The sequence below is a fragment of the Sitophilus oryzae genome, unplaced genomic scaffold (genome assembly GCF_002938485.1).
Source record: "Sitophilus oryzae breed Bouriz unplaced genomic scaffold, Soryzae_2.0 scaffold_1396_pilon_pilon, whole genome shotgun sequence".
Lineage (NCBI taxonomy): Eukaryota > Metazoa > Arthropoda > Insecta > Coleoptera > Curculionidae > Sitophilus > Sitophilus oryzae.
This window is the reverse complement of record NW_022146055.1, coordinates 2829641-2842127: the sequence shown is the minus strand read 5'-3', so window position 1 is coordinate 2842127 and position 12487 is coordinate 2829641. Positions and strand designations below refer to the sequence as shown.

General features: G+C 32.1%; 1 protein-coding gene across 5 annotated transcripts in view; it reads right to left on the bottom strand.

The window, feature by feature from the left end:
- Positions 1 to 12487, bottom strand: part of LOC115875874 (receptor-type tyrosine-protein phosphatase beta-like) — a 33910-nt gene that overhangs the window by 3608 nt on the left and 17815 nt on the right. For all 5 annotated transcript variants that reach the window (XM_030891419.1, XM_030891422.1, XM_030891423.1 and 2 more), the window contains 4 exons: positions 8999 to 9078; positions 7902 to 8036; positions 7709 to 7834; positions 6838 to 6983 (listed from right to left, as the gene is read on the bottom strand). In XM_030891419.1, the coding sequence (XP_030747279.1) occupies positions 6838 to 6983; positions 7709 to 7834; positions 7902 to 8036; positions 8999 to 9078 (487 nt within the window). The remainder of the gene's footprint in view (positions 1 to 6837; positions 6984 to 7708; positions 7835 to 7901; positions 8037 to 8998; positions 9079 to 12487) is intronic.

Here is a 12487-nt window from a genome sequence, read left to right as displayed (position 1 = left end):
CATTTTTTTATGTAATTTTTTAATATGACGAGATGGTTTTGGTGACTATTATTATAACGTCATATTATGCTGCATTGCTTACTGTATACTAAATTAAAAATAAACGTTAGATACTAAAGATACAGTCCTGGTTTTAATAAACATTAATAACGATAACAGAAATAACTATATTAAAGAAATCATCTGTAATAATAAAATATATAAACAGAAAAAAAATTGTAAAAAACTTAATACATTGTATTGCCTCCCTTGATGTTATAACTGCCTGTATACGTCCGTTACTTTGAATAAGAAGACTAAGGAAGGAGCATAATACTATCCATGTATTCATGCATGGTGGGCGGAAAAGGCGCCATAAAAGCACTCTAGGGTGGGGATCCTTGACAGTTCTGTTTGACGATTCATTTGACACATTTGAATTTGATTTGAAATGTTGTGGATTTGTCAGTCTTTACGGAGCTTCTTTTATGTTATTTATTATTATTCTACTACTGATAGTTGTATAAAGGTAGTAAATCTAGATGAAAATTGTGGCAGCACTTAAATTAACAGTGACACTATCGCGATTTATCGAAAAAGACTCTAAAATAGTTGGTTGTGTAGCGTGCGGTAGATCTCGGGAAAAAATTGAGTGAAATAATGGAACAACTTTTTGCTAGTAAGTGACTATATAATATACATACGTGTAGTAAACCGATCATTTATGAAATTCACTTAAATTAACTAAATTATAAATTTTTCTTGCATTTTAGCTTTTATTTATTACTTGTCAAAGATTAGATGTCAAAGAATTTAGATACGTTAATTTGACTTACCTGCTTCAGTAGCGTATCGGATGTTTGTGGTAATAAATACTTATTATAACTTATCTATTTTTATTAGAATTATATATTTTTATAACAATTTTAATAACTACCAACATTTATTCACAACGTAAAATAAAACAACAAATTATTGAGTCTACCCCACGTCTACCCATAGATAAACGAAACAAGTTTAGATTGGAAAGTGCCCATAAGGACAATGTAAACACTATTTGGCGCTATTCTAGCAACGGTCGCGACCCAAAACTTTTGAAAATTTCGGAGCGGTTCGGCTTTTTCCGGAATTATATCGCCAAATATTGTTTATTCAAATTTATTATTATTTTCGTTTAATTTTATAAATAAAAGACAGTGTGTTGCATACAAGAAACTTTATTTTATATAAGGACGCATGTATGAAATACCTATGAAACATTGGAAACCGACGTTATGCCACGATCCACGATGATTTTTGCAGTTCACAGTTCACAGCACAGCTTTTTAAGTTTTTAATGCCACTTTTTCACAATTATCACCGGTTGGAGTAAATAAAACTTGAATTAAACTCACAAGATAGCAATAATTACTTTGAAAATGAACGCTATAAACATTTTTCGGAATTTCTTTAATGAGAGCGGTTTAGATTTTGAAAGAATATTATGATTTTTGAAGATTCTGACTTTGACAAGAGAAAATTATTTCTGTTTTTGTTTGCCGTTGTTCTTAGCGACCGCTATAGCAGCGCCAGATTGCGTATAACGGTCGCGACCCAAAATAATTTCGCGACCTAAAATTTTTACGGGCTTTCCAATCTAAACTTGTTGCATTTATCTATGCGTCTACCCTACATCATAGTTTTACATTTTTTAAATAAAATTAGAACGACACTGATAAACCGGAATTTAAGTCGGCCATATTTGAGGCCCATCGCGGTGTACCTAAGATTTTTGATATGCTCCTTCCTTAGTCTTCTTATTCAAAGGTCCGTTAATACTGTCATGGAGGCTGCATTTACGGCAAGGACAAACTTTATTTTTAAATCCTACTGATCCATCTGAGATAAAAAGCATTATAGCACAGAATATCTAGCTACGCAACAGAAGCCTCGTTACATGTATAAAATCGTAGGTCTCAAAAGGAGACAGGCTTTAAAAGGTTTACAAAATATTTAGGTTTACATTTGGATGGCAATCTAAAATGGAATAATCATATTAACATTTTAACTTCCAATATCAGAAAGCTGTTTTATTTGTTCACTCAATTAAGATTATATATGAATTCTGAAACCTTAAAAAAGATATATTTTGCATTTGGTCAGAGTTTACTACAGTATGGCATTACAGCGTGGGGCTCTGCTTATAAAACATTACTAAAGAAAATCGAAACAGCACAAAAAATTCTTTTAAAAATAGCTCTATTTAAACCATATCACTTTTCCACTAAGGAGACCATTGCAAGTTTTCAAGTACTGGATATAAGACAACTATACGTGAGAAGTGTAATGATATACATGCATAAATGCAAAAAATCGACAAGTAATACCGTATGATCGAATAAAAACGGCGTCAGCGGTGGCTATGAAATGAAAATCGCTGTCATTTTATATGTAAAATTATATGGGAAATGTCATTGATCGTCATTTCCAAGCCAGCTGGACGCCATTTTTTTTCGATCATACGGTACTAATTGTAACAATATATTTACTAGAGCCTATTCAAGACAAGATTCAAGCATACCGTTTATGAAATTTAAATTAACACAACATTGTTTACTTTATATTGGTCCAAAACTATATAACCTTTTACATGTGGATATAAAAAATGCCGCAATGATGCGGTTTAAATATTTAATAAAAAAATGGATAATATCAAACCATTCCTATCGCAATATTATCTAAATACCAATATATCTATTCTGTTGGTGACTCTCTGATATCCGTGCCTTGTAGTACTGACAAGATCGGTAGTATTTATTTGACTTGTAATAAGTAACTCTTTTTATTTCTTGTCTTTGATATACATAGTTAACTTATTATATAACTGCTAGAGTTTAGTCTACGCAACAAATTTTCTTTTTTTTTTTATTAATTATCATTATTCCCACGCACAAGCTCTAAAGCTTATGTGGGATAATTTTGAAAACATGTTTGTAGTTTATTATAATAATTGTACATGTTTATAAATAAATAAATAAATAAAATAAATAAATATATCGTATTGCGATATGTTTTCTCATTCTTTAAGGGCCAAGCAAAGTTCATTTAGTGAAACTGGTAGCCGCTTCGCGACCTCTAACCCTCCTGCCAAGCATTTCCCAAACGTCGACATGATGAACAGTGCATAGTGGTTTATAGTATACAATAATCTCAAAAGCCGCCTTGTCATATTCAAAACAACTTCAAAAAGAAATGATAGTTGAAAAAATTGCAGATTGCTGATGGCGAATTCACTTCGCTCTTAAAAATTAACGGAAACATGTATTGACATGATCCAAAAAACAAAATGCTCAAGAGACATGGTTCTGACCGAAAAATTATATTTTAGGAAAATTTACACACGAAATTATTGCACAGGGTGTTTTAAAGTTAAGGTAAAAAAACAACCCCTCGATTAACTCTGTATAATATGCCAAATACTAAAGTTTATAAAAAACTGAGTTTACGAATTAAAGTTGATGTAATTATATACAGCGTACTAAAAAATTCATGAAAATAGAGCTAAAAATAACAAAAATATAACACTTTAAATTTGCCTAAAAATTTCTCCGGTGCGTTCTTTTTGCATCTGAGTGTATATTTCCGGCGCATGCTGTGCTAAACATTTTAGAGAAACAATGTTTAATTGTTTCATTTTTTTATGTTTTTCTGATGAGATTATACACATTTATGGGAACATAAAAAGTTTTTTTTTCTTTTTTTTTGGGGGGAATTTAAATGATTATTTCCCCTATAACTGCGCCAGATTTGTGTAAAATTCTATTCCAGATCTACTGGTTTTCGAGTTATTATTTTAAATATCGATTTTGTGATTAAACCAATAATGACTGAAATCTATGTATAAACCTAGTTACAATACCTCTCTCTCTCCAAAAAAATCCTTTATGGGTATTTCGCCACTGCACTGCAAGAAAAATCTACAAAATAAAGTAGTTATTTTTTGTAAACACACGCGTTAAATAATAATAATTTAAATTCAACTATTTGAGAACACTTTACTTTTTTAAAACAGATACGTCTACAAGAAATCGTTGACGTTCTGTTAAAATTACATTATATCAAGTTAAACTTCAAAATTGCAGTGCAGTGGCGAAATACCAATAAAGTATTTTTTTGGAGAGACGAATCCGCCACATAGGTATTGACATTTTTTTACAATACCTCTATTTTAACTACATACACAAAAGACTGACTAATTTACAAAATATGTAGTTTTATACATACACCAACTAGATGTAGGTTATTCTAAGGATTATAATAAAGACTGAAATATATATTTTTGTAAAATATCCCTATTCTTCTTTTCTTTTTTGCTATTATGTTATGATTTTAGAATCGATCCCTGTCTAAAATAATAGAATACTACATGGTATTAGCACAGATTAGGTATCCTATAAGTATACAGATAAAAATCTTGTCCCTAATTCGTGGTACGAAAATTCTTTTTTGTCATACGCTCCCAAAAACAGCTATTTTACGGACTCATTTCAGTCCGTAAAATGTTTCTTTTTCGGCCTAGGCCGTAAAGGTCGTCATGGCAACCTTTATGGACTAAAATGTCTAAATTCGTTATTTGGTTGTTTTATTTTGTCATTCGAAATTTGTCACAAAATCACATAAAATTATACATATATTTATAATTAAATTATTAAATACTAACAATATCAAAAGCTAAGTTATTTGTTTAAAGTAAGTACCTAGGTACCTATTTAAAAGAGGCTTTTAAATTAAAATATTCTTAAATTACAGTCACAAACAAGACATAATCATGTGGTACATTTTTTTGGCCTAAGACAAGCATATTTTCTATACAACTCAACTGGATTGACAACGTTCCCTTCGTTCACCACCGGAAACACTCTTTTGATATTAGTTTTTTGTATCCGCAAGGGTAACTAAAAGGCAGCTGTTGTCTTTTTCTATGATGTCTTGCACTCGTAGAGAGTACAATTCTTCTCTTCTACATGCTCCACAAAGGCCAATGACAAGAGCTACCTAAAAATCAAATACAATGGAATAAGAAACCATCTATATATTTTAAAAATCATTATCGCAAACTTACCTTAGTAAGTAAATAAGTTTCATCACTAGCCGTGGCCAAAAAATCACCGATCTCTTTTATGGACAAAACCTTAGACTTTTAGGCTCGTAACCAACCGAATTCCTCTTCAAAAAGCAATAAGTTTTGGAAATTTGTCAATATAAATATCTTCTTTAACACTTAACACTGCTCTCAGCATGGAATATTTCGACCAAATTGACGATGGTTTGAATGTTTGTGACTGTAATTTAAGAATATTTTAATTTAAAAGCCTCTTTTAAATAGGTACCTAGGTACTTACTTTTTCGTGGAAATAATTTAGCAATACATCTTCATTTACAACGAATACGCCATTTTTGTCTTTCCATTCATTAAAAACATCATATTCTTTCTGGTAAATGGCACGAGACTTCACAGGAAGTAAATCCAACACGATTTCTTTGGCCTTATTAGCAATATGTTCGGGATTTTGGAACATTTTAAAATTGTTGATGAATTTGTGTGATTTTGTGACAAATTTCGAATGACATGTCAAAATGCGATGAAATAAACAAACTCGTTACTAAGATATGAATTTATAAGCCAACTTTTTCAAACATTATAATTTCAAATATGGAAAATTTGCAAATATGCGTTCTAAAAACTGTAAAAAGCGTATGACAAAAAATAGTGTATGTAACACGTACCTAAATTATGTTTTTTAGGACTCATCTACTATTTCGGACTCGGCTAACGCCTCGTCCGCAAACAGTAATGATTCGTCCTAAAAAACATCATTTTAGGTACTAGTTACATAAATAGCTATTTTATGACGATGTGCAAACGAATCAAATTTCCTGTGCGCAAAAATAAACTCGCGTAAAATAACAATAAACAGCGTAATAGAGATATCGCTAAACCGAATAGCGTGCATGAACGTTAATAAGGCCAGGTGTTATTTCCTTTACGTGAGGTGGTATTAACTCTCTTCATTTATAGTTATCGGATCGGAAAGAATTCTGATCGCGTCGCGTCCGCTATTTAAACTTAACCTAACTTTGAATTTAAAACTTTGAAATTGTTTTGTTTACTAGGTATTTTAAAACTAAAAGGCTAAAGTGCTTATTTTCAGTGCTTTATTGTTCAACGTCTGCCAATGGGTTTAGGGCAACAAGCAACAAATTCTCTTAGAAGGGCTAAGTCGTCATCTGCTGTAAACCTAAGACTCTTTATAGGTTCTTTAGTATTGGAAGAGGTGGAATCCATATTTTGGGCCATATTTATTTAATTAAAACTAATCCCAGCTACTTAAATATCAAATTACCTAATAAAACTAAAGCAATAATTCAAAACAATTCAAACATAACCTAAAATAAAAGATCTCGCCGGCCGGCTCCGGTTGTCAAATACCCGCACATGCCCATTTAAGCAATTTTTAAACGGTATCAGAGGTTATTTAGAAAGAGCGCTTGGTGTAATTGATCCGCAAATTACGTTATTAGCGGGTGTTGCGTTAAAAATTGACTCGCGCATATCGTAACCATGATAAGGTACGCGTAAATACTGGATGACGCTATTCGGTTTTCCGATATCTCTCTAATAACTGTGCCGGTCAGGCGCTGTGCACAATTTTAGAGGCCATAAGTGGGCGTGCTATGTGCGCAAACTAGTAACCTAACTAGTGCCCGATTCCGAAAATTGGAACCACGAAAAACAATAAAGAAAAAACAAAGATTATAATCTGTATAATCTGTGGCATTAGCAAGTTATGAGTAGCTATGTATTTTTCTGTCACTTACCTGCAGTGCACTAAAGCTAAACCCCCTTGAGACCATCTACTTCGTAGATTGCTACAAAACTGAAGTATGTCCCCTGTATCAGTGGGAACCCCAAAATCTGGCCAATCCAGATATTGCATATGCGTTACGTTCACTTGGACAAGGTCCTATAAATTAATTATTATATGTAGGATATAATTCTTATTTTATACTTCTGTAAATTAAGAAGGTGATTTTTACACCTATTCTAAAAAAATTGATATAAATATATGTCCTAAACTTCTTAACTTTTGAGATACTAGTGGTAAAATTTTCTATTTTTTTTTCATGTTTATCAAATGATTTTTTGATATAAGAAAATTAAGAAGTAATATAACTAATCTTTTTGTACAAAAACTATGCGTCGGACAAAAAATCAAGCGTTGAAAATTGTTTAGAAATGAATGAAGATTTTGAGTGTATCAGTGGCGTACCATATTTTCTTCAAAAATATTCGATATAAAAATTGTATGAACACCAAAAAACTGTGATTGTACACCAAAAACGGTATTTTAATGCATATGAAAATATATATTTTTTTGTTAAATGTTTGTTTCTGCATCTCAAAAGTTAAAATGTTTAGGACACACGTTCATATTAAGTATTTGCTTTAGAATAGGTTCAAGGTCCTATTAGGTCCCCTTAATTATTAGTATGTCATTATGGAACACCCTGTATATTACATTTTAAAATATTTGGTATCAAGTGTCAGGTTTTTGTTTACATTTTTTTTTGTTTATATTTTTTTGTTAATTAAATGAAAAAAAAACAATTTAGCAGTTGACAGGTTTTTTTTTATCTCACTTTAATATTATAATAGTATTTCAAACTTACTTTCTTGGTAGGTACTTACTTTTTTCACTTGAAGAGTTCTTATACAGTATACTCCCAAATGAAGTTCGGTACTACATCTAACTTCTATGTCATCACCTACAGTCATGATTTGATGGTTGTTTGGAAAATATTTATAACATTTATCCTGTAATTTAATAAGGCACATAAGTGATAGATTTATTTAAACTTTGACAAGAAGATTGGTGACTTACTCTATTATTTTCTATAAATTTCGACACCATAACTATTATGGTGACGTTTTCTTGTATCACCATCTTCCAAAAGTCTCTACAAGTGCCAGGCAGAGGTCCTTGAGTAGCAATGTACTCCACTTCATTTGAATAACCCTGTATAAAAAATAAATCTAAATTCATTACAAAGAACAATTATCGTAAAGTTTGTACAACCGTCTATCAACGTTACGTCATATTGATGTACTCTTTTTTTCACCTGATACCGGGATGAAATGATAATGTACGTCTACTGCTAGATCTGTGTTTACAAAAAGAATTTCAAAAATGCAGACACAATATTGGAGTATGGTCAGTTTACTACAAAACATATATAATGCGAAGCGGAGTATGTCACCGCAAACACACGCTGCTCATTCGTTATATTGGCCACTTGCAAATTTGTCGAATTTTTATTGACGGGATGCACCGCCTAATTTTTTTACAAGAACGGTAGTAGACCGAGCTTGGAGAACAGTTCAGTCGTTACCGGTCACATGTATCTCTGCATCTCTACAAAAAACATGAAAATGGGACATCCTGTAGAGCAAATTATAAGTTGAAACACAACCAAAATGAAGAAAAGCCAAACATACTAATAATAATAATAGTTTCCCGTATACGGCGTTTACACGCCTTAGGAGTAGCAAGGTACAGCTTGTGATACTGGAGCCGTTCGGTATACAAGGAAGATAATGTGGCCGGTACTATGCTTAACCGCCTAACAACAGGATTGTGAATCCCAAGTATTCATTTCCAAACATACCTACATACTTTAAATTAATAAAATCGGAACGCGCTCGGTTACTCATTTCTGAACGTACTTGAAATTTTCTAAACAATATGAATTGAGCTACAATATGAATTGACACACACCCTAAAGGATTAGATAAATAAATGACGACGCGACCTAACGTTGACGATTGTTGTACGGAGTATTACACTTCTTTTCTTAGTTTTCTTTTTAAAATCCTAATAAATCCATTTAGATGCTAAATGAATTAAATAAAAGTAGTGACTATATGTATTTAAATGGAGAAAACATTAAGGGTAAATGTATTTGTTCAGTTAAAACTTACTTTTACATATGAAGCATTGATGTAATCAGAACATATTTCGTCATCTTCGTCTATGTTTAGTTTTACACGGCAATGGTCCCCTAAAATAGAAAAAAAGCCTTTGACCATCAATATTGTAAGTAGCTTCTTCGCCAAAAAAGTTTCGATCTATAAGGGTGAGGACACACGAGGCGGCTTAAAAACGGCGGCGACGTCGACACTTTGTTCCTAGTTGCTTGTAACCGCTCTGCGGCCGCCGGCGCCGCCGTCCGTGTGTTTTGTACCATTCAAGTCTCATTGAAAAGCCTACACAGGCGGCTCAACTCGCGGCGCACAGTGCGTTGGATGGTCATTCTAGCGGGACAACAATCTTGTATTTTTTTATTCACTAATAAATTAAATTGTTAATAAATGAATTTAACTCTATGGTTACTATATATTAGACCATTTGCTACGTTCTTAGATTTTATTTAAATCTCAAACATCGCTACTGATGTTTTGTCCCGCCAGCCCCGGATCTAAGGGGGGGCAAACCGGGGCGCCTGCCCCGGGCGCCAATGAAGCGCCAATGTCAGGGGGCGCCAAAATCATAATATAATATGGTTGAAAATCAAAAAAATTGCTCCACAAAGCGCCTAATACGCACCTTACGTTCTTTTATCAAGTATTCATTTAATTTTAAAACGTCCAGTTAGTCTAAACTGTCCCGTTTACGAAAAATTCCTACCTATATTTCATATCAATTAAACTTTTAGTTACGTAATCAAGAGCGCGATTTTTAAATTCATTGTTGCCAACCATGGACATATTCGACGCCGTGCTGACAACTAGAATTTAAATTTCACGCTGGGGATTCAGGTGGTAGCTCTGCTGTAAAAAAATGTCAAGTTGCCGCATTTATTTATTTATTTCCTGACATTGTCATTCGTTTTAACACTTTAGTTTTGTATTACGAGTTTTTGGTTTAAATAAATAGAGTTTTGATACTTAAGCTCGAAAATGTTTACTAGCAGACCTTGCAGTCGAACAATGTTCTTTTTAGAACCTCTTTTAGTGCGAAGTGTACAAGATAGCTTAATAGCTGTAACAAACTCATCGCAAATGTATTATGGGAAAGCAGCAGTAATGACCCTTTATGTCCCTTAAGTGCTGTTAAAAAGGTGAGTTCTGTTGATGTAAATAATAACTGTTAATATTATTTATAATTCATTTATTTTTTTTACGTAAAATATTTTGATTAAAAGAAAATATATAAAAGTGGACAACGCTGTGTCAGTCAAGCTTAATCACGTGACTAAAAGTTTATTTGATATGAACTGTATATCTAGATTTCTAGATATTTGTAAGTTTTTTAAATTAATTTGTTTCAAACGCTGGAGAGAGGAGGCGCTACTATCAGTTTTTTTCCCCGGTTCAAAAAAATTGTAGAGTGTTCCGCGCCGCCTCGACGAAAAGCCGCCTCGTCTGTCCTCAGCCTAATTTTTGATCATAAAACTAACTGTATCTCAGTAAAGTCTGTTCTACCAGAGAAGGGGTCACACGACATCCAAAAATTAGCAGAACAAACAATTTACTTTTTATTTAAAACCACAAACAACACTATAATTATTTGCGCGTTTGAAAATGTCTGTAATTTTGAGTTAAAAAAATGTAGTTATATAGGATAAGACTCTTTCAAAAAACCTCTACAGGGTATTTTTGAAAAGTGGCTCACCGATCTATCACCCCTTAAAATACACTTGCACTTATTTAAGACACTCTATAAAAAGAGCGGTTTTGAAATTAGATAATTTTTACTTAATTTTTTACACTTTTAAAGCTCCCTCAGCTAACTAAGGAACATATCCCTCTGATTTCTAAAACTAGTATATTATAACATAAAACAAATATAGAATGTTCAGTCATCGTTCAACGTCACGTCATATATTGTCGAACTCCCTCAGGGTGCATCCATACTATCCTAAAAACGGCGTATCGGCGTAACGGCGTAACGACCTTGAATCGATTTCCAGTAATTCTATTGGCTGAAAAATGCATCTGTCAGAAATTTTATCTATCAAATTCATTTGTCAAAAATTTCAGCCAATAGAATTACTGGAAATCGATTCAAGGTCGTTACGCCGTTACGCCGATACGCCGTTTTTAGGATAGTGTGGATGCACCCTCAATCACTTGACAACCAAATAAAAGAGATTGGTGATGTCATTACGGCATTTCGTAAATTTCAGCATATTCTTTTTAGTAATTGTCATTGTCATTTAATTTGGGGTTATAATTTTCTTGACGGACATCGATCAATGTCAAAATTTTCTTTTAGCAATTGTCATTGTCATTTGATTTGGAGTTACAATTTTATTGACGGATATCGATCAATGTCAATGTCAAAATTAAAAATGGACTGTTGGTGTCGAACCAAATTCAATTTTTTTAATTGCAAAAATGTCTCAAATATTTAATAATATATATATATATATATATATATATATATATATATATATATATATATATATATATATATATATATATATATATATATATATATATATAAACAAGAGCTCATTGCTAAGCTTATAAATTATTTTTCTCGTGAAAGAGACGTTGGTAGAACTCTAGATCATATACATATACTTACGTGGATAAGTCAACGCCATAAGTTTAGCATTAAAAAATGTCTCCAACATTACGACATGCCATTTTAAAATCTTTATTGCACTTATGAAACGTTCAATAGGTTTGTCCTTCTCGAGGACCTTACTTTGCGCATGCGCATTAAATGTTGCACGTATTTCCAAAATAATCACAATTTTATACGGTTTAGAAAGTACAAATTATACATTGTTATGGAAACCAACTTTTCATTGTCATCATATCGTCATAATCATATGTCATAATCTTATTTCCATTGTGCTATGCCATTGTGTAGCGACGCGACGTTTGGTTTTGGCGTTTTTTTATTTTAGAAATTATATTAATTTATTCTTTTATCGACCGCTTTTAAATAGCCAAGGATGCAAGTGTGTTCAGTGAGTAGTTAATTTTAAGTTTGTTCAACTATATTTCTATTTTTTTTTTCGTTGGACTTTCTATATACTCGTAAAAATGACTAGAAAATGTTTAGTGTGTGAAATTTATAATATAAAGGAATTATCTTTTTATACGCAAGTAAAGTATTCAGTTGTTCTTTTATATATATTAAGCCACATGCATACTTTCTAGTTAGATTTCCTAAGAATATTGATATTCGTACAGAGTGGCTAAATGTATTTTTTATATGATTTAACTTTTGTGACAGTAAACATTCAATTTATTGTTCAAATATAAGCATTTTACAAATTAAATTTTTAAAATTAATGTTCAAATTTGGCGCGAGGACGATAGGTCCTCGACAAGGATAGATAGAGTAGAAGCACCGCGTGTGCAACAAAAAAAGAAGATAAATGGAAGTCGTTGATATGTTTGTGACAGTTTTCATAGTGATTTACTTATCCACGTAAGTATATATGATCTAGG